This window comes from Canis lupus, chromosome 5, assembly GCF_003254725.2.
Source record: "Canis lupus dingo isolate Sandy chromosome 5, ASM325472v2, whole genome shotgun sequence".
Classification (NCBI taxonomy): domain Eukaryota; kingdom Metazoa; phylum Chordata; class Mammalia; order Carnivora; family Canidae; genus Canis; species Canis lupus.
In genome coordinates, this window is record NC_064247.1 from 9031375 (window position 1) to 9057500 (window position 26126).

At 50.9% G+C, this 26126-nt stretch overlaps 1 protein-coding gene across 7 annotated transcripts in view; it reads left to right on the top strand.

Moving 5' to 3' along the window:
* The window catches only part of FEZ1 (fasciculation and elongation protein zeta 1), a 43498-nt gene extending 26254 nt beyond the window's left edge, over window positions 1-17244 (top strand). For 4 of the 7 annotated variants that reach the window (XM_025465039.3, XM_025465040.3, XM_025465042.3 and 1 more), the window contains exons 4-10: window positions 3124-3210; window positions 5021-5189; window positions 8318-8589; window positions 9448-9528; window positions 10623-10698; window positions 14763-14828; window positions 16898-17244. In XM_025465039.3, the coding sequence (XP_025320824.1) occupies window positions 3124-3210; window positions 5021-5189; window positions 8318-8589; window positions 9448-9528; window positions 10623-10698; window positions 14763-14828; window positions 16898-16914 (768 nt within the window). In that variant the 3' untranslated portion in view covers window positions 16915-17244. The remainder of the gene's footprint in view (window positions 1-3123; window positions 3211-5020; window positions 5190-8317; window positions 8590-9447; window positions 9529-10622; window positions 10699-14762; window positions 14829-16897) is intronic. The other 3 variants (XM_025465043.3, XM_049109788.1, XM_025465044.3) reach the window with 2 other exon arrangements.
* Window positions 17245-26126: the final 8882 nt, after the last annotated feature.

Consider the following 26126-nt stretch of genomic DNA (forward strand, 5'->3'; position numbering starts at 1 on the left):
TAGATCTTTGTTCTCTAATTCTGGTCGAAAGGCAACCACCTATGTGGAACAATTGTGATAAGGGCAGGGAAATATAATGCAGTAGAGACTCCCTTTATTGTGAATAGAATCATCTGGATTGCTCTGCCAAGAGACACTGGCTAATAGTCACTATTGAACACAAGGACTCAGTGTCATTGGAGTCCTCGCTCAGACTACTGTGCGGCAAGATTTAGCAGCATTCTAGGCTCCAGGGAAGGTTCCCTGCATTAACTGTCAGGCTTTAAGCTACCACATTATGGCTTTAAGGGCACAGCCTTTACTGAGAGCAGGAGGAAGAAACAGCTTGCTGAGAAGGATGGCCAGACCTTTCCTGGCTTGAGGTCTTCTTTTCTCCGTTCTGGAAAGAAGTCACTTGGAAGAGTGATTTTTCTTGGAAGAGCCATAGTTCAACTTCTACAGTATGGAAACAACTTGAGTTTTAGTCTCTGCAGAAACTCAGCCCCAGATGACCTGGCCTGAGGGTTGTTTGTGGCTTTGGCCTTCCCATTGTTACACCAGAGGCTAAAGGAACTCCCCATAGCGATTTCTAGGTCTCTGTCCTATGTTAAGAATAAAAGTGTAATGTACTCCTCCATGTGCATGTGTGTGTGGAACTCACGTGATCCTACCCGTATACATAAGTGCCATCATTTCTCAAAACTCTTTTTTTTTGTCCTGTTAGTCCTCACCCTGCTTTACCCTCTGCACAAGATATTGTCCTCGTAACGAAGGGCAGGTAGGGATTCTGTAAATTTGCAAGGAAAGAGGGCTCATTGAGAAGTGACAGAAACTATTAGAGTGGAACAGAATCTGCTAGGACTGGGGGAAAATGGGGGACAAGCCCTAGAGAGGGTGGGGAAGGATGGGAGCATGAGAGCCAAAAGGGAGGAGGAAGGCCAGGGAGGAGGCCGATGTCGTGGAAGCAGAGGCAGGGAATCATTCACACACGGGAGAGCGGAGGAGCCAGGGCTTTCTGCAGATACTTTTGTGTTTGCTTCTCCTTTCATTTTACTTTTTAATGGCAGACTTCTGAGGTCTGAGAAAATGTGGCGTAGGTGCACTTCCCACAATACTAGGAACTCAGAGTAACTTGTCATTTTTTTTTTTTAAAGATTTTATTTATTTATTCATGAGAAACATAGAGAGAGAGGCAAAGACATAGGCAGAGGGAGAAGCAGGCTCCAGGCAGGGAGCCCGATGTGAGACTCGATCCTGGGTCTCCAGGATCACACCCTGGGCTGCAGGTGGCACTAAACCGCTGAGCCACCCCGGCTGCCCACTTGTCATTGATTATAGTTGATTTTCAGATCTCTTTTTACCTAAGCCTGACAAATGAGACCTGTCAGCTTTGTGCCAGAGACGGGGAGACAAGAGAAAGCTCCCTCCAAGAGACATCCATGCCACTACTCAGGTGCACTAACATTTAAACTAGAACCTCCCTCTCCACCTTCAGCCTGGAACTCAGACGGAAGTCCTCGTGAAGGGAGATGGCTTAGCTCAACGATGCACTATTAACAGCCAGTGAAAATTAGCCATATCTCAGAAAACGTAAACCTTCCATTTTTAGAATAGACTTACTGTCAAAAAAAAAAAAAAATCTGGTTATAGACTTAACACTCGCTTATAAAAAAGAATCCAAACAGAAAACAACTCTGTTTCCCAGGGTGAGCCTAACTTCCAGCACAGGCCTTTCTGGCCCTGAGAAGGTTTGCCCTAGGAGTGTGGTTGTGAACAAACTGTGGCTTCAAGAGCTTCACTCTGTAGAGCGGGATGTGCGGAAGCCAGGCTGCTACCACAGGTGGTAGACTTGGCGGAGAGAGGAGCATATGGGTTCGCCAGCAGAAATAGATGTCGCCATCTGGCACACAAGCCCCTCAAATGATCCCCTTACCTCCCTGCCCTACCCCTTATCCAGGGTGAGCGCAGATGGCATTTGAGATACATTTGATTAATTTTTTAATGACATAGTCCTGGTTTTAAGCAAACGTAGATAGAAGGTGATGTGTTTCGTCAGGGGAGTTTGCCAAGGTGGGGCTCAAGGAATAGGGGAGATGTTTCTGAGGACAGATTATCTCTGACATGATTGCTTGGGATGAAACTGGGTGTTTTCTATTGGAGCAGGGGAAGTGTAATCTCCGGGAAGGAGGCAGATCAGCATGCCAGCTATCGAGGAGCACGTAAAACTTGATTCCTGGATGAGAGGTGTCTCTGCAGCAAGATTTCCTGGAGGCACTCTTTGCCAGCCCCCAGAGGACTTTCTAAGTAGACTTCTGGACATAGGCAAAGGGTTAGGTGGTTTAGTGGTTTATTTTGTGCCGGATTTGAACATAAATGCCAGACTGTGGCCGTTAGGGATGTGATTAGTAAAGCCAGATATGCTGTGACTATCTTGGTGGATTTCAACATCTAGACTCTTAGTGGTTGTGAACTTTCAGAATTTTACTTGGTATTGTGGAATTTTGGAGGAACAGGGCACATGTTTCTATGTTTTTTGTTGTTTGGTGTGTGCTTCTATTCGTGTGGTCAGGTGGTTCTGTGGCACGTCCCGTGTGGATTCACTGCATCCTTAGCAGCTGTGACACCCTGCCTAGATTCCAGTCACAGGATGGCATTGCATCAAGTTCTAAAAGCTTAACTTTCTGAACCAGAACAGCGTACCCCTTAAAATGCCTCAGACAACTAACTCTGGAAACAACCCCCAGAGGAAGTTGTTTCAATCTGGGGGAGCCCGGATTGAAACTCCTTGTATAAATAAGAGTGCCTTTGCTGCAGGAAATGGTTGTGGCATCACTCACCTTGACAAGGCTCCTTGTTCATGCAGGGACAATCTACCTGTGGGTTAAAGAGCAGTGCTCCTCCCTTTGAGTCAGACATCCCTCATTGTCCTTTTCGACGGCGCTGGACTCAGGGATGCATGTTGCACAGAAAGGGTGTGTTTGAAATTTGATGAAACTCTGGGCATCTCTTCAGATTCCCTCGTCACACAGTGGATGGCCGGAGGGGCCTCTCAGTCTGCGTCCTCTGTTCTAGAGACCAGACAGTAAACAGAACCCTAGTTCTGCTGATGATCAATCAGAATTCCACCCCCCACCCCCCCTTCAGATCCATGAGAAAGAAGAGGAAGAGTTCAATGAGAAGAGTGAACATGATTCTGGTATCAATGAGGAGCCTCTACTCACAGCAGATCAGGTATGAATATTTCTCTTGGTTCTTGGGACTTTTTGTTCTTTGGATCAAGAAAAAGTTTAAGTACATACTTGTCATGTCCATTTAAAGCAGAAGAAAAATACATGGTCTCGCCGTGGCTGTGTCGATGACTCCTAGTGTCTTTGAGCAGGGATTTCATTTCTCTCTCTGTCTCAGTTTACCCACCTGCAGTAAATAGGGAACATAATTCCTGACCCTTGGGTTGGGTGGGGTTTGTGTTTGATTACAGCCAGAAAGAGGCCCAGTGTTGACTGGCTTTGCTTCTTGCTAAGCCTCTGAGTACAATCTCATTAAGAGTCAAGACGCTTAAATAAAAGATCCCAAACACATATTCTTGCAAAAATAGAAGTGACTGTTGTATGATGAGTATTTTCTCATATTTCGTAGAACACCTAAAATGTCGAGCCTTCTAGAAGGAGTCTTAACAGACAGTTGTGTCTTTGTTTAAAAAAAAAAAGGTAGTGTTTGACATTTGATTGAATTAGTTATATTTTGGCTTGAGTCATTTATTACTTGGGGGACAGGCACCATACACACTGTTGACAAAGTAGTTCTGAAAAAGCTCCACCAGGAGCCTTTGGTGCCAGAAAGTGCTTTTCAGCAAAAGGAACTCTTTCCTATCTGTGATAAAAATGCAGATAGATGTAAACAGGTAAGGATCAAGAGATTGGAGGGCACCAGATAGGAAGAGAATTGGGGCTAACAGTTATTCTTGTGAATTGTAAAGAAACAATTCAGTAATTCAAAGTCAGTGATAAGTACTCTGGGAGAAGGAGAAACTCAACCATAAAATTGTAAAGGGGGTTTGTCATTGGCTTGCATTTTATAAAGGCTGTCGGTAAGCAAAGACTAAATATCCCCTAAATTTGCTGAGTGGAGGTGAGACGGGGTGGGATTAAAAGAGAAATTCTCGAGGTGGTTACCCTCAGTCCGCTCGTCCTTGGTCCAGCTAACGGGAAGAAAAGGCTGCCTCAGGGAGAGCACAGCCCATTGGTCTGGAGCCTGAATCCATCACAGAATCGAGGACAGACAAATGTATGCGTGCCCGGTCGTGACCAGACCCATCTGCGGATGCCTTTCATGCTATCTTTGCCTCTTCCATTTTCTTTATGTGTAAACAATTAATGAACGGAGCAGCTTGCCCATATTCCTCTGGCAGTCCTCTGATTTAGCTCTCTCTTCTAGGGGCTGATCTGTATTAAGAGTCTAGATTATGGCTGGGTTTCTCAGCTCTTTCCTGCTCTCCAGACCCTACCTATCCTTTTGTTATTTTCTCATCCTGGTTTGCTCTGGTGGCTGGGCAGCTTTAGTTTCTATCTAGGTGACTTCTGGAGAAATTTCCTCTACATAAAAAAGTCTCCCCATTTTGAGTTGTTCTAGGAACAGCGTAAGCACTGTGAGCAATTAATGGACTGGGTTTTGTGTTAAAATTGGGTGGATAAAGTACTTTCCCACTTAGAAATGAAGTGCTCAGCAGATTGAAGTAAATGTTCCCTTCTAGGCAGCTCTGCTTTGTTTCCCGAAAGAGGAGTTTATTTTCTATAAAGCACTCGTCTAAATGGTGTTCTTGGAAGAGATTGCACATGAAAGAGTACCTTACATTAACGAAAGAGTGTATGGAAGCCTTTGGTCAGATCTATTTTTATTATTGTTCAATATGTATTAAATAACAATATTGCTTTAGGAATTTTACAGGCAGCAATGTAGAAACACCCTTAACTGATCAAAATTCGAGCTGGAATGTTCCTCCAGCAGAGAACAGAGTTAGCATTCTCTTGCGTACCTTCTTCAGGTGATTGAGGAGATTGAAGAAATGATGCAGAACTCCCCAGACCCTGAGGAAGAAGAGGAGGTTCTAGAAGAGGAGGATGAGGGAGAAACCTCCTCCCAGGCAGACTCGGTCCTCCTGCAGGAGATGCAGGCCTTGACCCAGACCTTCAACAACAACTGGTCCTACGAAGGTGAGGGGCCTGGCAGGTGGGTGTGCCAACGATGAACACTGCTGCCTGCAGGCCAGGCCGTGGGCACAGGCTTCCCATGTAGCTAATAGGACCTCAAATCCAGGGAGTTGGCAATGCCTTTCCAACTGGGTGTCAGGACAGAAGTTAGCAATTTTGGGGGGTGGGATGGGGGAAAGGCAATCGAGCAAAATCAAAATGGTAAAACTAACCAAAGAACAAGACTAAAGCAGATTAAGTAGAAGAAATCGGAAACCCGCTGTCCAAAATGATACTACCATAAAATCAACAAAAAAGGTAATAATCACGAGAGCTGATATTTTTGGAATGCCTGCTACGTGCCAGACCCTGTTCAAAGAATTTCTGTGCATAATCTCATTTCATCCCCACACCAACTCCATTAGGATTGGGGTAATTGAGTATGCTGAGAGGCTAAGTGACTTGTTCGATGCCACTATTGGGGAAATATAATTAAAAACAAAATCTAGGGCAGCCTGAGTGGCTTAGCAGTTTAGCACTGCCTTCAGCCCAGGGCATGATCCCAGGGACCCGGGATAGAGTCCCGGGTTGGGCTTCCTGCATGGAGCCTACTTCTCCCTCTGCCTGTGTCTCTCTCTCTCTCTCTCTCTCTCTCTCTGTGTGTCTTTCATGAATAAATAAATAAAATCTTTAAAAAAATAAAACAAACAAACAAAAAAAACAAAATCTCCTCCCCACCCAGAAAACCTCTCCACAGAAGGAGAAGAGAAAGAGAACAATTTTACTATTGAATAAGCATTAAGCCAGAACCGAGCGCCCATCACAGGCAAGTCGCTAAAGGGATTGCAAAGCCAGAAAGAAATCCTACTCTCGTCTGCAGCTAAGTGGATACAACCCATTTCATTAAATCGGTTTAGCAATCTGGAGAAGGGGGACTAGTTAGGGGCCTGTCATCTTCCTCGATGATTACTTTTCCAAGCTGTGACTCCCGGGTGCTTGAGGAAACATTCCTGAGTCCCGAGGCTGACAAGAGGCTTATTTTGCCATTAAAATGATTGGCGTCCATCTGCAAAGGACAGAGGAGGGTGTTCACAAAGAACAGGCAGGTGAAGGGGAGAGAAACTTGCTGTCCTTATTTTCAGCAGGGAGAGCCAAGCCTCCTATTTTTTTTTGTATCTGCCCTGACACCACATCCAGGTGGTGAGGGGTGGAGCCCACATGTGAAGCGGGGCAGGTTCACTCCAGAATCCCACACTCCTGATCTGTGTCGTGTTAGCTCTCTGACACAGGTTCATGGTAATTATGATCACGCAAAGAAAGAGGTGGATGAGGCGTGAAATGAAAAGATGTGACACGGTAAAGGCAAAATTGAGTACAAAAGCCATCAGTCTGGAGGGATAATGGTGCCCATGCTGCAGGAGGGGCCCGCGCTCGCCGCCAAGGGAAGGAGGGCTGGGTAGGTGTCAAGGTCCAGATAGAGTGGTGGTAAAAATCGAGGCCTGATCTGAGGAAATGTGTCCTGAAAATGAGACCCTGTGGCCCTAAGGGAGTAGAGGCTGGGCGAGGGCAAAAGCAGAAGGAATGTGCTCGGAATGATGGGGCAGATTTGGCTGCGGAGCTGCATTCAGGCCGTTCTCAGCCACACAAAGGCCCCAAACATAGCCGCGCTCGGCGGAAGACTCCGGAAAACAGCTGAAGTGTACAGTGAAATGGCAAACGCAGAAGGAGGAGGACAGCTCCAAAGAGCAGAATAAAGGAGGAGGTTGAACCGAGTCAGCACATCCACAGGCCACAGCAGAAACAGAACAGAAAAGCAAAACGGATTCTGGGGCAAAAACAAAAGATGTTAGGGACCAATTTGAAAAGATGTTCCACCCAAACCCCCATTCCAGTCAATTTTTTTTTTTTTTTTTTGTAAGTAGGCTCTCTGCCCAGCCTGGGGCTTGAACTCCGAATCTTGGGACCGAGAGTTGCATGCTCTACAAACAGAGCCAACAGGACACACTCCCCCACTGATCTATTTTCAGTGAAGAAATCTTAAGGGACAAAAACTTAAGATACAGTCCTCTGTATTGCAGCATCTCAGGTTCCCTTTCCTTTTCTCTAATGGCAGACTCTGTACCAACTAGCCATGGTGCATTTTTTTTTAAGATTTTATTTATTTATTCATGAGAGATACAGAGACATAGGCAGAGGGTGGAGCAGGCTCCCTGCAGGGAACCCGATATGGGACTCAGTCCCAGGATCACAACCTGAGCCAAAGCAGACGCTCAACCACTGAGCCATCCAGGGGTTCCTCCAGGGTGCATTTATTTATTTATTTATTGCATTTTTTTAAAAAAAGATTTTTATTTATTTATTCATGAGAGAGAAAGAGAGAGAGAGAGAGGCAGAGACACAAGCAGAGACATAGGAAAAGATGTGACACAGTGAGGGCAAAATTGAGTACAAAAGCCATCAGTCTGGAGGGATAATGGTGCAGGATGAAGCAGGCTCCATGCAGGGAGCCCGACGAGGTACTTGATCCCCGTTCTCCAGGATCAGGCCCTGGGCTGAAGGTGGCGCTCAACCACTGACCCACCGGGGCTGCCCTGGGGTGCATTTTTTAATATTTGTAGCCAGCCGGCCACATGTTTCCTATATTCCCTAATATCTGCACCCGCCACCCAGGGCCACAGGGGTGCAGAGGGCCTTGGATCCCTGTGCTTGTTTTGCTGGCCGGGTGTATCTTGCTCTGTTCTTGGGACACACACCACCTTTCTACTGCTCTCAGCACACATGCCAGAAACCTCCTCTTAATGTTTTCTCCCCCTGATCCTTCACCTGCTTCGCACTAGGGATCTCATAGGAACAGGGGAAAAATAGGAGGAGGACTCCGGGATCACAAAGCCACACGTCTGTCTATGCACAGTTTTGTGAACAGGGTCCACGGGCCCCCCTGGGGGCTGTTTCCTTTTCCCTCTTTGTTTCCCCAAGAGCAGTGTTCACTTTGCTGCTGGCACACGGGCCCCTTCCTTCCCGGCACGGCCCTGAATTCCCGCCCCGTAAGGAGCTGGGGTGCAGGGAGCCCTGGGCAGCGCCCGGGAGCCGCTGGGTGGGCGTGGGCCGTGGCTGGGACGCAGCCGTCACCCGCGGGCCGTCTGCCCCCGCAGGCCTGAGGCACCTGTCGGGGTCGGAGCTGACCGAGCTGCTGGACCAGGTGGAGGGCGCCATCCGGGACTTCTCGGAGGAGCTGGTGCAGCAGCTGGCCCGCCGGGACGAGCTGGAGTTTGAGAAGGAGGTGAAGAACTCCTTCATCACGGTGCTCATCGAGGTTCAGAACAAGCAGAAGGAGCAGCGGGAGCTGATGAAGAAGAGGCGGAAAGAGAAAGGTCTGAGCCTGCAGAGCAGCCGGATAGAGAAGGGAAGCCAGATGCCTCTCAAGGTACGTGAGCCCCCAGCGGGGAGAGGGGGCGCGTGGGGCCCGGCACTGGCAAGACGGGGACCGAGCGGTGACTGCAAGCAGGACCCGGGCACGCACTAGGGCCCTGACGACGGAGAAGGCACCCCGTCTCCTTTACTCCCCTCGAGGACCTCGGTCTAGCTGGGGAGACGGGTCGCGGACATCGGAAAATCCTTGCCTGTGGCATGTGCTCCCGAGGCAAGCCCTTGGAAAGAGGGGTGATGAGCCCTGAGACTCGGGGTCAGAATCCCCCTGCTCCCAGTCCTGCCTCACCTCCTCCAGGTGTCGGTGGGGTGTCTCAGGATTGAAAACTCTGACGCCTTACTGGTATGTTGACAGGGTTCCAACCAGCGGTTCTCGGTCAGGGAGGCTCAGGGGAATCATCCAAGGAGCTTTTGCAAAATACCTTGGCCTGGGCCCTGTCCCAGACCTACTGATTCAGGCCGAGGCTTGTGCATTCTGGGAAAGGCTTCCCGGATAAGGACAGTAGCTCTGCGGACGTTGTGTTCTCCTCCCTAAGATGCTTGTGGCGTCATCTGCCCCAGGTGGACCATCCTGCTTTATTCTCTGTACACCTGGAAGCTGGAATGAGGAAACCAGGGATGTGCAGGGGCCACCCGCTGCCCTGAGGGATGACGGAGTTAAAGAGTCTTTGAGACTCAACAGCTGGTTCTTGCAAAGCTCAGGCTTCCGTGTTGGCCTATGTTTTAGACCGGGTGTTATCTGGGACCCGGTGGTAGCCGTGGGTCTGGGTAGCTTAGGGAGGACACCGAAGTCCCCAGGGGGTGATGACGATGGGGCGGGAAGCACTTGTTCTTGAGCACCCCCCACTCTCCGCAGCGCTTCAGCGTGGAAGGCATCTCCAACATTCTGCAGAGCGGCATCCGCCAGACCTTCGGCTCCTCAGGAACGGACAAACAGGTATGAGCAGTTCCCCGGCTCCCAGAAACCCTCTGGGCCCCTTGCCACCTGGCTTCCCCCGCAGAACGGGACGTGGCGATCCCCTGGGATTATCCCAGCCCTCGGGCAGAGAGGTCTTAGCACCTTCTTGCACTCTTAGGGAGGGACACACAGTGTCTTTTAAAGGGTGAACTTTTTTCTTTTTTTAATTTCTTTTTTGAGCGGCTGCCAAGCCCTCAGGTTCAAAGATGAGTGGGTCCTGGCCCTGCCCTCACCAAAGGGCGTAACCTGATAGAACAGGCATGTGCATAAATGGATGCGTTTGAGATCGTGGACTAAGTTACCTGGTTGTATGCGTGTGTTAGACACATTCATAGCTGGATCCTAAGGGCTGGCATTCTAGCACCGCAACATGGGAAGTGATTTGGGGAACATCTGGCCCAATTGCCACATTTTGCAGGGGTGAGAGCTAAGACCCCAGAGGGATTAGGTCTCCTCTCAAGGCCACACCTCGAGGGGCCAAACATATGTCTTTGGCCTTTGGGTCTGGGGCTCTTCACCCTCAGCCCCCCAGGGTCCCCCACAACCTCCAGGATCTCTCTGGTACCCTGTTCTGGGGGGGATGATCTATTTGTATAAGCACCTCATATCCAGCAGAGGGAGCAAACCCAACGTCCAAGACCGAGGGCGGGGTCGAGGTTCTCTCCCCTGTCATTTTTGACAAAAGGGAGACCCTTGGATTTCGTATCACCCGGCACAGGATAAGGAAGTACCATCTCCCCTTGAAATGTTCCCTGCGCTCAGCCTGAAGGAGGCACAGCTCACCAGGACTCCTAAATATCCCCAAGCTTCTAAGCATCCGAAGAGTGTATTGTATGGAAGGGAGGGCTAATAGGGTTAAGTCTTAGTTTTAGAGATGTCCCCCAGAGACAGGGAAGGGGTCCTAGGGGTCCTGAAGCAGCGCTGTGCAGAGGATCGTGGGTGTCACTGAGTGTCGCCTTCGGGGAGCATGTTTGTTAGGCAAAATCACAGTCCGCATGCGGATGGCCGACGGATCTTACCGCAGAGGGGCCGTGCTTGTGTCTGAAGGCCTGTGTGCCGTGTTTGTCTCGTAGTATCTGAACACGGTCATCCCTTACGAGAAGAAAGCCTTGCCCCCGTCGGTGGAAGATCTCCAGATGCTGACAAACAGTGAGTTCCTGTCATCCCCAGCGAGATGGGCTGCTCGTTTCCCTCCCTCCCTCCCTGCCTGCCTGCCTGCCCCGCTGCAAGAGGTACCCCTGGGGTCTGAGGCCTCAGGTTTCCCCAAGAGCAGCGTTAGCTGGGTCAGCCTGTGCATCACGTTCCCCTACAGGGGACAAAGCCAAAGTCCTCTGTAGTGGCACCCAGAGCTGTCTTGTTTGCTCCCTGGTTCCCTGTAAAGGGCAGAGCTTTGCCAGGAAGGAATGAGCTGGGGAGAGGGGTCGGCGGCAGGTGGGGGCAGGACTGGTGTGCAGGCCCTGGCTCCCCAGCAGGCCTCAAAGCCTCGCCTTCTCTGCCTTGTCTGTCCTTCTGGCGGCAACTTGAGGTTTGCTTTGTCCCACCTCATGGCCCCGCAGCAGGGGGCTTGGTCTGCATTTTTAAGGAGAAGCAAGGTTTCTTCTTCAGTGGCAGTGGCGGTGGCGGGTGAGTGAGCCTGATTGGAAAGAACAGTCTTCCTTCCAGGAACTGACTGCCTCCTCTTCTCTGCTCTATTGTCAAATATTAATCAACACCCTGAGCTACGGGAGGAACCAATGTGTGATAAAGAGCCTTTTGTAGGCAAAATCTCTTTACATACATCAAACACAACAACGCCCCAAGGGCTCGGGGCACATGGTATTAGCCATCAGTGTCAGCCTGCATCTTTTAGGAAGAGAAAAATCCTAGGCCGAGGTGGCGAGGTGGCGTGGCAGCTCAGTGAATCCCAAGAACGCCCATCTCCCTGGCAACCGAGTGCCTCACTGAGTGACATAGTAACCGGGCCACCCAGCCCAGCGTCACCCTGCCTCGGAGGCAGTGGCTTGAGCTGGGGGCCAGCGCAGGGCCACTGGATACCCCGGGGGGAGGAGGGGCAAGAGGAGTTTCTTCTGTTCAGCTGAGGATAGATACCTGCAAGTGTCCCCAAGCTCCCCGCCCCCCCCCCCCCCCCCCCCCCCGTGCTATAAAGGTGACCAAACATTTTCATTTTTATCAATTTGAAGAACCAAAGCAGGCGGTTCTGGTAAACAAACCCTGCCTACATCCAGGGATACCGCGTCCTTGAGAATCTGGAATTTTAAATTCAAAGTACATTGGCTTCCTCGTCACTCATTTTCAACTCCTTTCTTTGCATAAATATGCACTCAGATTTTTTTTTTTTGTCCAAGGGAACAGCCAGAAGCGAACTGACATTTATAGGTGTTTGTGTTTTCACAAGTAGTAAGCAGTTGGAAAATAATTTGGACAGATTATGGAGGTTGATACATATAAAGTACTCTATCATGTTTTTTTTTTTTTTTAAAAGAAGAGCTATAAATTTAGTACAGATACCCATTCAGGAATTCAGCGCAAAATCCTTTCATTTTAATTAAGAAACAGTGGGTTTATTTACATGTTTCCCAGTTCGTTTTAAAAAATTTTAATTGGAGTGTATCCATCATTTAGAATAGTTTGGAAATACAGAACAGTGAACAAAAGAAAATAAATAATTCATTGTCCCCTCCACAGTGGTTACTATTTTGGTGTTTTCAGCCATAATGTTTTATGTCTTCTCCACATACTCGGGATTATACTGGCTATAAAATTTTGTATCATGATTTTACTCCTATCAGTTAACATTTGGTTAACATTCTTTTTATGGCTCTCTCTTCTATCATGTGGGTACACCACAATCCAATATTTTATTCCTTTTAAAAGAAAGAAGGGTCTTTCCTGCATGTGAATTCAGCTGCAGGTTATAAAAGCTCTCTCTCTCTCTCTTTTTTTTTTCTGGGCAAATCGTCGTATGGATTTGTGAATGTCTCCTCTTGACTCCTGAACTAAGGACATAGGCCCCAGACCAGGTCTTGGGACCGGACAACTCCTATACCTTTTGGATTTGGGGAGTGAACTTAAGACACATGTTGGCTGAATGCAAGGATTGCATTTTTACAGCTGTCTTCTTTTTCTTCCTCTTCTGTTTTTTAAAGATTTATTTATTTATTCAGGAGAGACACAGAGAGAGAGGAAGAGACACAGGTAGAGGGAGAGGCAGTTTCCCTGCAGGGAACCCAATGTGGAACTCGATCCCAGGACCCCAGGATCATGCCCTGAGCCGAAGGCAGATGCTCAACCATTGAGCCATCCAGGCGTTTCCCCGTACTTTTTATTTTATTGATTTATTTTTTTGAGAGGGGGAGAGAGCACACTTGAGCAGGGCAAGGAGCAGAAGCAGACTCCCCGATGAGCAGGGCCCCTGAGATCATGACCTGAGCAGAAGGCAGACGCTTAACCCACTGAACACCCCCAGGCTCCCTGCTGGGGTCTCCTTGTTGGGCATTTTGTGTTGCCCACGTTCAGTCATCAGGTATTTCCAGCCTGTTAGGTTGACTTGAATACACATCTGAAACTACGGTAGAAATAAAAAAACTACCACCTGGAGGGCCTCAGGTTCAGGCTCTTGCTTTTCTCTGGACCTGGTCACTGCCTCACGCCCCCCAGGCTCCATTCATCACCCACTCCCAATCTTTGGAGTCAAGTTTCATGATCCTGATTTGAAGCGAGACAGGGTGATCAGTGGAGACCTAGGCCATGGAAACCCCTGGGGGAACCCGGTACTGTCCAGGCTGAGGTTGCCTCCCCCCAGTTATCTGTGTCGGCCCACCTGTATTGCTTTCTCTGCTTGCAGAAAAAGCATTTCGTGCTCATTGAAGAGAGCCAGACCCTGCAGAAGTATGATGTAGAAAGGAACATCCCCTGTGGTCTCACACCCAGGAGTGACCACCCTTAACAGTTTCATGCACATTCTTCCAGGCATTTCTTCATGAATATTAGCATTTATTTATTCATTTAAAAGTTAATGCATCATGTTCTATAGTCTTCTTGCTTTACTGATAAATATGTCTTGTGCCCACAGATCCCTCTCTTCATTTTTCATAGAGCTAGGTAAGACCACCTGGGATAGACACACCGTGTTTAAAGAATCTGTGATGAAGAATCCTATATGGTGGGCTTTCTCCTCCCCTCGTTTTTTTTTTTTTTTTTTAATATTGTAAAGTCCAAAAACGTTCTTAAAGGATATCCCACAAAGCTGACTTCCACAATGTGAATTATGAACATGAGAAAGTGCTACCTCGTTTAGTAACAGAAAAAGCTATTTTCAAAACCTCTATAAAAAAAGCCTTTATGCTTCAGTAACTTCCCTCCTGTTTGCCTTATATGTGTGTAAATCATGAAGCGTCTCAATGAGAAATCTACGAGCTCCTTAAGAGTCCATAATTCTTTTGCATTTCCACAAAGTCTGGCCCTGTACTGGGCACAAAATAGAAAAAAAAAATTTGTTAAAGTAAGTTCATTTGTTTTGAATAAATTTGAATAATAATTTAATATTATAATAATTAGAGAAATTTTTCTAATGTCTCTTTACATGAATAGAATGTCTTTAAAGAGAGTTTTGGGGCACCTGGATGGCTCAGCGGTTGAGCATCTGCCTTCAGCTCAGGGTGTGATCCTGGGGTCCTGGGATCAAGTCCCACATCGGGCTCCCCACAGGGAGCCTGCCTCTCCTTCTGCCTGTGTCTCTGTGTCTCTCATGAATAAATAAATACAATTTTTAGAAAAAAGAGAGAGAGAGAGTTTTACTGGTGATTCAGTAATGTGATGACTGTCATTCTTAATATTTAGATTGCATCTGAAAGCTGATTCTTTTTTAAATTGCTTTATTTCTTTTCATGCTTATTAAAGATATATACTTAGGAAATCATGTGGAGGTTATAGATGAGCAAAAAAAAAAAAAAAAAAAAGTAAAAGATAAAAGAAAAAGTCACCAACAAGCCACTGTGACTTTTTGGATGTATTTTACTCCACCAGCATGCTGACATGCTTCTTGACAGAAGCTTCTAGGCGTTTGCTCCTTACTCAGCGAATGTCTGGTTTCCTTGAATCATTTCCCACTCTGGGTTGGTGGGTTGTCTGCCTAGAAGTGAGCTTTCTGCTCTGCTGGCATCTCAGCTCATCTCTCTTTCTTTCTTTCTCTCTCTCTCTCTCTCCTTCCTTAGTTCTCTTTGCCATGAAGGAGGATAATGAGAAGGTGCCCACTTTGCTAACGGACTACATTTTAAAAGGTGAGAGCAGCCCCTGGCCCCCCTGGTGCAGGGCTCCCTGGCAACCCCTCGCCCAGGCCTCCCACCAGAGGCCTGGAACCTGCCCTTCTGCAGGCTTCTCAAAGCCTCCTGCTCGCCCAGACCACGCAGGGCTGGGGGCCACCAGTAGGCGCTTGTGAGGCCCTCACAGGGACGGGTTTTTGTCTTTGCTTGTTGCCGGGAGGCCAGGGGAGAGTCCTTCACCCTGGAGTCACCAGAGCGACTCCGCATTGCAGCAGCCAAACCAGCACAAGGCTGATTGTGAAAGCTCTGTGGAGTTCAGGCTATTTCGTGGGGAGAAACAGAGCCTGGGGCTGCCTTTACTAGTCTCAGCTGCTTGAAGTCTACATCCTTTCCTAACACTTGTTTTATTAAGGAAACTTTTAACATATGTAGGAGTCAAGTACCCAGAATAATGAACTCTCATGTGCTCAACATCCTGCTTCAGTGATCATTGACTCATGGCTGATCTCTGTTCACTTACACCCCTACCCAGCTTCTCCCCTCCATATTATTATTATTTAAAAAAAAAGATTTTATTTATTTATTCATGAGAGACACAGAGAGAGAGAGAGAGAGAGAGAGAGAGGCAGAGAAACAGGCAGAGGGAGAAGCAGGCTCCCTGCATGGAACCCGACGTGGGACTCGATCCCCAGTCTCCAGGATCACGCCCTGAGCAGAAGGCAGATGCTTAACCGCTGAGCCACCCAGGTGTCCCCTAAGTCTCTTTATATATATGTATTCCCCTTCCTTTCCTCTTGTCCCTTGAAATTTATTTCTTGGGGGAAACCAGGCTGTTTGCCCCATAGAATTTCCTGGTTTTGGCTTCTGCTAGTTAGTCGTGTCCTCATGGTTTAATTTAATACATTCTTCCTTTTTTTTTTAATTTTTTTTTTTATTTCCTGTTAGCTGGCAGAGCTAGAGGCTTGATCACACTCAGTCTCCAGTAAGCATTACATTATCGGTGGTGCTAAACTTCCATTAAGAGACACATATTCTCCAGTTGTCGTTCTTTGTGTGACATTTATATCATATTAGTTTGCTCAGGCTGCTAAAACAAAATACCATGGGGTGGCTTCAACAACAGAAATGTATTTTCTCACAGTTACAGAGGCTAGAAGTCCACGATCGAGGTGCCAGCAAATCCAGTTGCCAGCAAGGGCTCCCTTCTTGGCTTGCGGGGAGCCACCGTCTTGCTGTGTCCACAGGTGGCCTCCGTTGTGTGCATGTGGAGAACGCTAGAGCTCTCTGGTGTCTCCTCTTAGAAGGACACTAATATTATCAGAGCAGAGCCCCATCCTATAACTCACCTCCTTGGAGGCTCCATCTCCAAATATGGGGCGGTTAGGGCTTCAACATGGGAATTTGGGGGGGCACCCGGACATTCAGGCCGTAACAGTATCCACCGCTGATAGTCATCCGCTGTCTGGATCCTTTATTTCATTTAGCTTTGCTCCACACACACACACAACGCTGGGTACGGTTCCAGTAGGCTCACGGATCTCAGTTAAGGATCTCAGAGTTGTATTGTTTCCATAAGGATCAGAAAGATTAGTCTTGAATTTCTGCAGGAGGATGGCAGGCTCAGCATTGGGAAGAACTTCTGGCTCTTAAGGGCTTTCAAAGCAAATTTCTCAAAGGAGTTTTGTGGAAATGGGTTTGGAAAGTCTGGGAGCCCGAGGGCTGGACCCCTTTCCCCACCGTGATCCACGGAAATGTCAGTGAATTCATAAAACTAGTTAACATTTACTGAGCACTCTCTATTTGCTTCTGAACCACCCTGTGAGGTAGGCAGAGGCAGAGCACAGAGGGGTGGGAGCCACTTCCCCAAGGTCGTGGGATTAGCACAGGCCGGATCCGCGGTTTGAACCCAGGCAGACGAGCACCGGAGACCTGATCATCTATACCTTCTTCTGGAAGGAAGACACGTGATCCCAGGTGTCCCCTGGTTCCTGGGGGCGGCTCTCTGCCTCTGGGCCAGGGGCATCCTGCGCTGGCAGGGCCTGCCCCACGCGTGCTTTGACCTCTCTCCTCTCCCCTTCTCTTTGCAGTGCTCTGTCCCACCTAACCCTGCCCTCGGGGGCAGCCTTGCTGCGGAGGTCACGGAGCAAGAGTCATTCTATCACAGGGACTGCATGACACCACGTAACCTCCGACGTGTATTTAAACGTGTATACCTTAACCTGGATTAAACATGAGCAAGCGCGCGGGGTCCTTTGCTGTTGGCTTCTAGTCCTAGTGATCATTGGATGCATGACCGAGGGGCAGGGCCGGTGGGGGCCTCTCCGCCGTCGGAGGAAGGCGGCCGCTCTCACCGCGCATTATGTAGTCTGGCTCCAGCCCTCGAACACAGCTTACACTCTAAGACTAATTTTGAAATAAACCTTCATTTAATTAATATTCTTCATGTGCTTTGGAGTGTGGTGTTTCAAACCCGCAGGGGCAGGCCGCCTCGTTGCCTTTGCATGGTGTCCCGGGGCCTACGGCGGACGACCGGGTGTTGGGGGGTCAGAGCGAGGCCCTGCCGTGGGCCAGACTCGGGCTGCACGAGGCACAGAGGGAGGAGGCCACCCCCGGAGCCCCAAGATCCGGCTGCTTGGCAGCTGTCAAGGGAGCTGCACGATGTCTTGTAGGATCTATGGGTGGGGGGTGTCAGAGCAGTGGGGCGATGGGGGAGTCAGCAGGTGGGGAGTGAGTCTCGAGTAGCATGTGCCTCCTGGTGAGGTGGCCACGCTGGCCCTCGCCAGCCCCTCCACAGGGACCCGGGGCGCGGAGGGAGTCAGCTCTGCTGGGTGATCCCGGCTTGGGGGGCTGCGGCTGCCGCCCGAACGCCCCCAGGGCCCTGGGAACGGTATCCTGCGGCCGTGCGTGCCCTCCGTCTGCCCTTCCCGCAGCCCCAGGGGGCCGGCGGCCCCGACCCCACTTGGTGTCCCCGACCCCACTTGGTGTCCCAGCCTCGGTGGCAGGCAGCTGCCGGCCTGGGCTGCCCCGCAGGTGGGTGCTGTCCCCTTGCCAGGGTGCTGGCGTGATTTCACCACACCTTGAACTCGCTTGGCTTCCGTCTTCTGGCTTGAATGATCATAGCCCTGTGAGTTCCCACAGCCCCGTCGTTTTTTTTTTTTTTTTTTTTTTTTTTAAGATTATGTTTATTTATTCCTGAGAGACACAGAGAGAGGCAGGGACAAGGCAGAGGGAGAAGCAGGCTCGATCCCCGGACCCTGGGATCACGCCCTGAGCCAAAGGCAGCCGCTCAACCCCCGAGCCACCCAGGTGTCCCTCCCACAGGGATCATAGCCCTGTGAGTTCCCACAGCCCCGTCTTTTTTTTTTTTTTTTTTAAATTTTTATTTATTTATGATAGTCACACACACACACACACAGAGAGAGAGAGAGAGAGAGAGAGGCAGAGGGAGAAGCAGGCTCCATGCACTGGGAGCCTGATGTGGGATTCGATCCCGGGTCTCCAGGATCATGCCCTGGGCCAAAGGCAGGCGCCAAACCACTGCGCCACCCAGGGATCCCCCACAGCCCCGTCTTAAAACAAAAAGCTTTATGGAGCCCTTGCCCTGTACCTGCCACTGACCTTATGGCTTCATAAGCTAGTCTCACATCGTGGCGACCCTCCATGGTAAGTAGGCCATGGCGTCACCCAGATTTTACAGATGAGAGGAGACCTGGGAGGAGAGACGTTCACAAGTGGTGGAGTCAGACTGTCACCCTCCACTTGCTCTTGGTAGGGTTTGCCTTAACCGCATACAACAAACAGAAAGCCATACTTTATCATGTCGGCAGAAGGCTGTGGGTCGACGTGGGCGACAATAGAAGGCCTTCTGGGTGCCTTGCCTCTCACTTGTTGGGCCTGTGCTTTTCTGGCAGCCTTGTTGCTGAGCAGTAGCCATCCGACCTTGGGGTGAGGGGGGCCCACCCCTCCAGGGAAGCTGCCCCCGTCCCTGCAGGCCTAACTCAGGCATCTACCTCATGCAGAACTACACAGGCCGAGCCCTGGCTGCTGGGAGGAGGTCGAAGCAACCATAGGTGCCCATGTAAATACTTAGGGGCTGACACCCTGACCTAAGTCTTGGTGCTTTGCCAGAAAGGGGTGACTTCAGTTCTGCATTCAGTGGCACCGTGGTTAAGGATGCAAAGGGTCATCGGTGACGGGAGGTCACTTGCCAGCTGTGGGGTTTTTCACCTGCCTCAGCTAAAGGGAAGCAGAGAATCCTCCAGAGCTTTCCTTCCTGGCTTGGATTTGTCAGATCTGGGTCAGCCACTCCTTTCCCCCCCGAACGTATCCTGCCAGCAGGTGTCTGAGGCAGCAGAGACAAGCTAATCAAAGCTGCTGGCAGTTAAAAATAAATCTCAAGTGTCAGGGATCCACTCAAGCTAGGGGAGGTGAGTAGGGAAAGCTGGTGACCGGGGGTCCTCTTTTCTCGCCTTTTGTCCACATCGGCAGCCTTAGTGGGACGGTTCAGTCGAATCGCCACGATTTTGCATTGCCCTTCCCTCAATTCCTTGCTCTTCAACATGTGGCGCCCAGCACGGACAGCATCGAATTGCTGTTAGAAACATCTCGCCCCAAACCTCCCGAATCGGAATCTGCATTTTTAACAGGCTCTCCAGGCAATCGTTATTGGCATCCAAGGTCTGGAGAAGCCTTGCAAGAGCGAGTGTGCAGCGTGGTCAGCAGCGCGATTCTCCACCCCCCACACGCCCCTCTGCTCATGCTTGGGGTGCAGTGACGCGGCCAAGGTGCCCCCAGGTGCCGTGACACCTACGACTGCAGTCAGCCTTGATGGCCGGGCGCGGGACCAGTCAGGGGAATGGGCGCGGGACACGGCGAGGGGAATGGGGCGCCCGGGCCTCGGGCAGGTGGGCTCTAACCTCCTGCCAGTTAAAGGTCCCCACGAGGTGTTGCCCAGTGCCCCGTGATCAGGTCCCGGTAAGGAAACTCCGCTGGGGAGCCAGACACAGCCTCTGTGTGTCTTGTCTCTATTTCGGGAGGGAGGCAGATACAACCCAGCAGGAAGAGCTAACAGGGAGGGTGGCGCCCCTGATGCTTGTGGGACAAATTGGCTTCTAAAAATTCAGGAGAGCTTTTTCCTGCCTCGCTGGATGGTCGGGAGGGTGACTTTGTCCAGCCGGTGGCCAGGGAAGAAGGGGGGTGGACGGTCAGAGAGGAGGTGTGCCCTGCAGGGCTCTCAGGACGAAGGACAGATCAGGTCCGACGTGCACCCAGTGCCCCTCCGTGGGCACCCTGGGACCGTGGCACCCATGGCACCTAGGCGCGGCGGGCCGCGTTGGGGGTCTGACCAAAGGCCGAGGGCCGGGGCACCCCGGGGCGCCCAGCCTGCCTTGCAGCGGAGCACTAATGGGGAGGGGCCGCCTCGCCCCCCGGGAGCCCGGAGAGGTGGCCCCAGTCGCCGCGCAGGCCTCCGAGATGGGCACGCGTGGGGGCAGAGCGATGACATGCTGCCCTCGGGGCAGGGGCAGTGGTCCTGCTGGCGCCTGCTGAGTTCCTGGAGAGGCTGAGGCCTGTCGCTCGGCTTCCTGCCCGAGCTGGGGGGAGCGCCGTGCCCCTCTGCGGACCCCAAGGTGCCTTGGCTTCCTCTCGCTGCCTTTCTTTCAGAAGAACAATGAGCCACCTTAGCACGCAGCCCCGCAGCTCCGCACCCCGCCCAAGCCCTCATGCATATTCATCCCGCTTCAAAGAGCACAGCATGGAATATGCAAATTGGCCAGGCAGGAGCTGGTTGGCATTTTGATAATAGCTTTGTCTGAAAAGCCCCAGAGACACTTGCACATCCAGGTCCTCTCTCCCTCGCCCTCTTTCCCCTCCCTGAAGCCCCTCCTCGCTCGCTCTCCCGCTCTGCACGGGGAGCAGGCAAGTGCACTGCAGAACCAGGACCCCAGAAGCCAGGGGAAGAGCCCGGGGCGGGGGTCTGGCTCCAGGCGGAGCATCTCCCTTCCCACCTGGTCCTCTCCTCCCTCCTCCTCCAGCGGCGTCGCTTGGGTTTTCTCCCTGTGGAGGGGTCCCGGGATCCTGGGCCTGTCCATGCTGTGTGGGGACGCGGTCTCCGAGGCCATTCCCCCCTTTCCTTGGTCCTTCCTCCTCCTCCATCCTGGTCTTGCCCTTACTCTGGGCAGTCAAGTCTGAAAACCCAAGAGCCTCGCCTTCCCTGAGAGCAGGGAAGGAGTCACCCACAGATAGGAGAGGAGGCTTGGGTGTCGCCCCCATCACCAACAGATCGGGGGGCCCCAGGAGTTCCTGACTTCACCCCGAGGTCTCGATGGCACATCCGGGCGGCCGTCAGTGACAGGCTGTGTGGCCTTGGCATTGCCCACTTCTTTATCTCAGTTTGTGGATGGTCAACAGCGGCCTCTTCCCGAAGATGAGCCCCGGGGGTGCATCCTGCCTTAGCGCAGCCCCTAGAGAAGCGTGCAGAGGTGGGGTCCCTGCTCGCCCCAGGGTAGCCGGTTCCAGTGAGGCGCTGGTGGGCTACAGGGTGGGTGCCCTGCTGCGGGGCAGGCGGGCTAAGGCTCGGAGCCGGGCGGTGAATGCTGCTGCATGCGGGTCCTTGGAGGAGAGAAGTGGAGGCAGGTGCAGGGCTGCAGGCACCTCCCAGATTTCAGGGACCAGGGGGTCCTCTGCCTTTGACCCTGAAGGCCAGCCCTGGTCAAGCTGGGGCTTAGAGAGACAGGTTACCTCACAGGAGGAGCATGGGTTTTGCCCTTGGGTTCAAATCCCAGCTCAACTACATATCAACTAAATAATTTTTAAAAAAGATTTATTTATTTGAAAGATAGAGACCGCACTTGAGAGCAGAGGGAGGAGCAGAGAGAGAGAGTAAAGCAGACTCCACACTGTGCGTGGGGCCCGACACAGGGTTCAATCCCACAAGCCTGAGGTCGTGACCTGAGTGAGCCAAAACTGAGGGCGGATGCTCAACCGTCTGCACCACCCAGGCGCCCCCACATTAGCTAAATAATTCTATTTTTCTTAGATTTTATGTATTCATGAGAGACACACAGAGAGAGGCAGAGACACAGGCAGAGGGAGAAGCAGGCTCCCTGCAGGGAGCCTGATGTGAGACCCGATCCCAGGACCCTGGGATCACGCCCTGAGCATCTGAGAATACGCTCAACCACTGAGCCACCCAGGCGTCCTCTAAATTATTTTTGAGAAAATAATTTCTCTGAGCCCCAGTTTCCTCATTTTAAAAATGGGAATATTAATATCAGTAATTCCCCCAGGGTTATTCTGAATGCAGTGTCTTGCATAGATGCTAAGTACTCAATACATCGTGACTTTTTACTAGTAAACTTTGAGGAACAAAGAGAAAGGGCCAGGTGCTATGTTCTCTCTGTTGTTGGGGACGTGATCATGTTCTCAATCCAGTAGGTGCAGAGGCCTGAAAACACAAGACAAGGCAAGAGAAGGTGTGGGCTACTCCCCTCGAGTCAGCCGTGCCCTCTGTCCTCACCAAATCCTGCCCGCCGGTGGCCCGGGGAGCGCTGGCACCTGCCGATTCTACGGCCAGAGGTCTCCGGGTGCCAGCAGCCCCGGGACCAGGAGACAAAGCAAAGAGGCTGGAGCTGGATCATATTCTGATTTCTCAGCAGGTTCATTCAAGGGGAGTGATGCAGGAGGGAGGGTGAAAAGTCCAATGTACTATTGCACTTAGCGGAAAGATTCTATTTTTACTGCTAAGGAGACAGGTAGAGAGACGGAAGAGAGAACACGCAGAGCACCCCAGACACAGAGAAGCCTCACGTGCCCTGTGACTAGGCCAGACAGGTGGGAGGCGTGCGGACTCTTTCAAGAGGTTCGAGAAGGGCATTGCAGGGTCTTCTAAAGTGCTGTTCCCACACATTGACTAGGCCTTGAGGACCACCTTTGAACACTCTGGAGGGGTGTCTTCAGAAGGCAGATCTCGGACCATGGTGGAAATTGGAGGGATGGGGTGGCTCTGTGTGCGATGCAGCCTTTCTGCCCGGGAGGCATGGGGCTCCCCAAGGCTGGGGGTGGGCGGTAAAGGCAGGTAACAATAGATGGTGGGCCGTGGGTGGGATTCCCGTATGGGGTGAGCAGGTTGGGTTTCCTGACCCATTCTGGGGGCCAAGAAATGATTTTTTTGCTCCTGCGCTTGGATCCCTGCTCTGGGCAAACAACCCCAAAAGGGGCAATAATCAGAGCATCAAGCATTTTCTGCTCAGGGCTACCGCAGATCCCTTTCTGAGATTGGTCCTGGATGGGGCAGGGGTTGGGAATCGCTGGGGGGCTGTCTACGATGCACCTACCTTGGGCCCAGCCCAGGAGACTCTGATTTAGCAGAGAACAGAATTGGGCACCTGCAGCTCCAGACAGCTGCCCAGCAATTCTAGGCATTCCAGGCTGACCTCCTGGGGGTGTTGCAGGGGTGGTGGTGGGGACGCTGCATGAGAGGCAGAGATGCCACTGGGCCCTGAAGTGCTGAGGCAGAGTCTGGGAGCCGAGTTATTGCATCTCCTTCCAAAATGTGACCCCGTGTGACACAGTGAGACCCGTCAGAAGGGCAGCAAGAAGCATGCAGCCCACTGGCCTGTGGAAGCCTGGATAGTGATGTCAGTCTCAGCTTCTCCAGCAGGGGTGGGGGCTGTCCCAAGATGGGAGGAGTCCCCCCACCAGGAGAAGCTGGGGACCCATGTCATCTTCCACAGGACTAGTTTCATGGAGCATCAGCTGAGGGCAGCTTAGCAACCATCTCTTCTAACCTCTCAGTGTGCAGGTGAGGAAGTTAATTTAGATGGTTGGTGAGAGGGAATTGTTAGCAGTCTTGACCAGATCTAGGAGAACCCAGGGCTCGTCCTCTCCCTACAAAGGAGCTTGGGAGGCCCCCGGGAGGGCAGAGCCAGCCTTAACTGAGGTCCCCGTAATAAAAATTTGTGATACTACGGGGGAAACCACCACCCTGAATTTCATGAAATAACAGGTGGGTGTGAGATATGCACACCTGACATGAGTTCTCTGAATAATGCTTGGGTGTAATAAGATGAGAAAAAAAAAACCCTGAAAATGAAAAGGTATAATGAGATATACACAACTGAAGGGAATTGTCTTAAATGGCTGATTGTAATGAGATGTACATAAATTGTAAGGCTTGTAATGAAATGAAAAAAAAAAATCCTTGCCTGATAATACTGGGTGTAATGTCTACACCTGAAATAAGTCGTCTCACCGCGCTGAGTGTAATGAGATGCACATAATTTTAAAGAGTGTAATGAGATGAAAAATAAATCAAACACTTGTCTTAAAATGAAAGATGTACAAAGATGCACACACCTGAAGGGCATTGTCCTAAATGGGTTCGCTTTAATGAGATGCATTTAATTTGCAAGGGGGCTAAATGAGATTGGCCCAGAGAGAGGCTGAGAAATATAAAACTATAAGATCTGTACAATCGAAAGTGGTATAATAAAATCTGCCTCATCCGTGGGGTGGAAATAAGATGCCAAAGTGGAAATGCACAGAGTATGACGCGATCGATCAGCGTTCTCTCGGCCAGTCCTTGGTGGTCCCTCGCCCTGCGACGCTCTGCAAAGTTGAATTATCCTCTGTCCCCTGTATGGTGCCAGGCACACCACAATAGGCACCTGCGAATCCTACTGGCTGAATGACGGGGTTGTTGTCTCTATAGCAAAAGGAAGGTAAAGGGAGCAGCTATAAACAAGTAACTTCTAAAAGGCAAAATAAAACTACCTTCTTTTCTTTTTTTGAGAAAGAGAGGACAGCAGGAAGGAAGGGGCCGAGGGAGGGAGAGAGATGATCTTAAATAGGCTCCATACCCAGTGTAGAGCCTGGTGCAGGGCTCGATCCCTCGACCCTGAGGTCATAACCTGAGCTGAAATCCGGAGTCGGACGCTTACCCGACTGAGCTGCCCAGGTGCCCTGAAAATTATTTTCTGAGAGCAACGCTTCCCAAAGTCCTCAGGCATCTTGCCTTGGAATCTGGGAAACAGTTGGTCATGGGACCAGATCTGCATATATAACAAGCAGCCCTGGTGGGTTTTATGTCCCAAGATTCCGGTTTCCCTATTGAGGCCAGAGAGGCAGGTAGCCGGAGCGAAGATGTCTGGATGTAGGACACAAGGAACGCTTTGCAATGAAACGTCGGAATATCTTCACTTCCACAGATACGTTCTCTTGGATATTTTTTTTTCCCTTTTTGTCAAAGGCCAAGCCTCCTGAACTGTCTTGTTTTCTCATGCTTGATGGAGCAGTGAGTAGAGGGAATAGCTCCTTCTTAAGAAGCAAGAATGCAAATATTGGAAGGAAAGTCAAAAAAAGGCAAAAAAAAAAAAAAAAAGGCGGGGGCGGGGAGGATAACTAACCAACGAGTCAACCCGACAGTGACAGCCTGGTAACAAGTGTCAGTGTTGGGGGGAGCACGCTTATGGCCAGTGTTGTGATAACCTGGAGAGCGCGTCGTAAGGGGTAGCGATGACGGGATTACACCCCGTGGCCGTGTTAGGAATATAGGTCCTGGGTGTCAATTCTCTGTCTTTCAAATGTTGGCACAAAATTTTTTTTAGAAACAGTATGTGGTCCAAACAAAACACGTCTGGGAGCTCAATTTGACCTGAGTGCCACATCGGACTCGAAAGTCTTGTTTGCAGCTCTGAATGCTGACCTCTGAGGTCAGGGTCCCAGGAGGAGGTCGTATTTTCACGGTGAGGGTGATGTCACCAGCACACATTCAGTTGCCTGTTCTCCTAGAACGTAAACTCCTGGGGGCCAGAGCTTTGATGCCCGCAGGTGTATCCCCTGCACCTGAAGCTGCTGGAGACGGAGGTGGGAGACCGAGGTGGGGCTCTATAAATACACATCAGCTGGATGAGTGAGTCTGAGCGGGCTGGGGTGTGCCGGAGCCATTGCCCCCAACTGGCCCAGGGGTCTCCCGTCAAGGGAACGTAGCTCTGGCCCTCGGCTCCCGTGAGCCGGAGCCTTCCAACCTGGAAGGTCTGTCCCGCTGGGATAGGGGTTGGGGCCAGACATCGTCTGGAACGGCTTCCAGGGCCCCGACGCCAGCACCCCGGTCCCACCCTGCACTGTCCCGTACCTCCACAGGGATCGAGGCACATCTTCTCCTGGGCCCGGAGAGGGCTTGGTCACGCACGGACAGAGGTTGCTCCTCCTCATAACACTGCCAGCTGCATCTCAAATGATTTGGGAAACCCCTTTATCATTGGTGGCATGGTTGAAAAGCTGTCAGAACCTGATAGAAAAACTGAGCAAGAGGTGGGA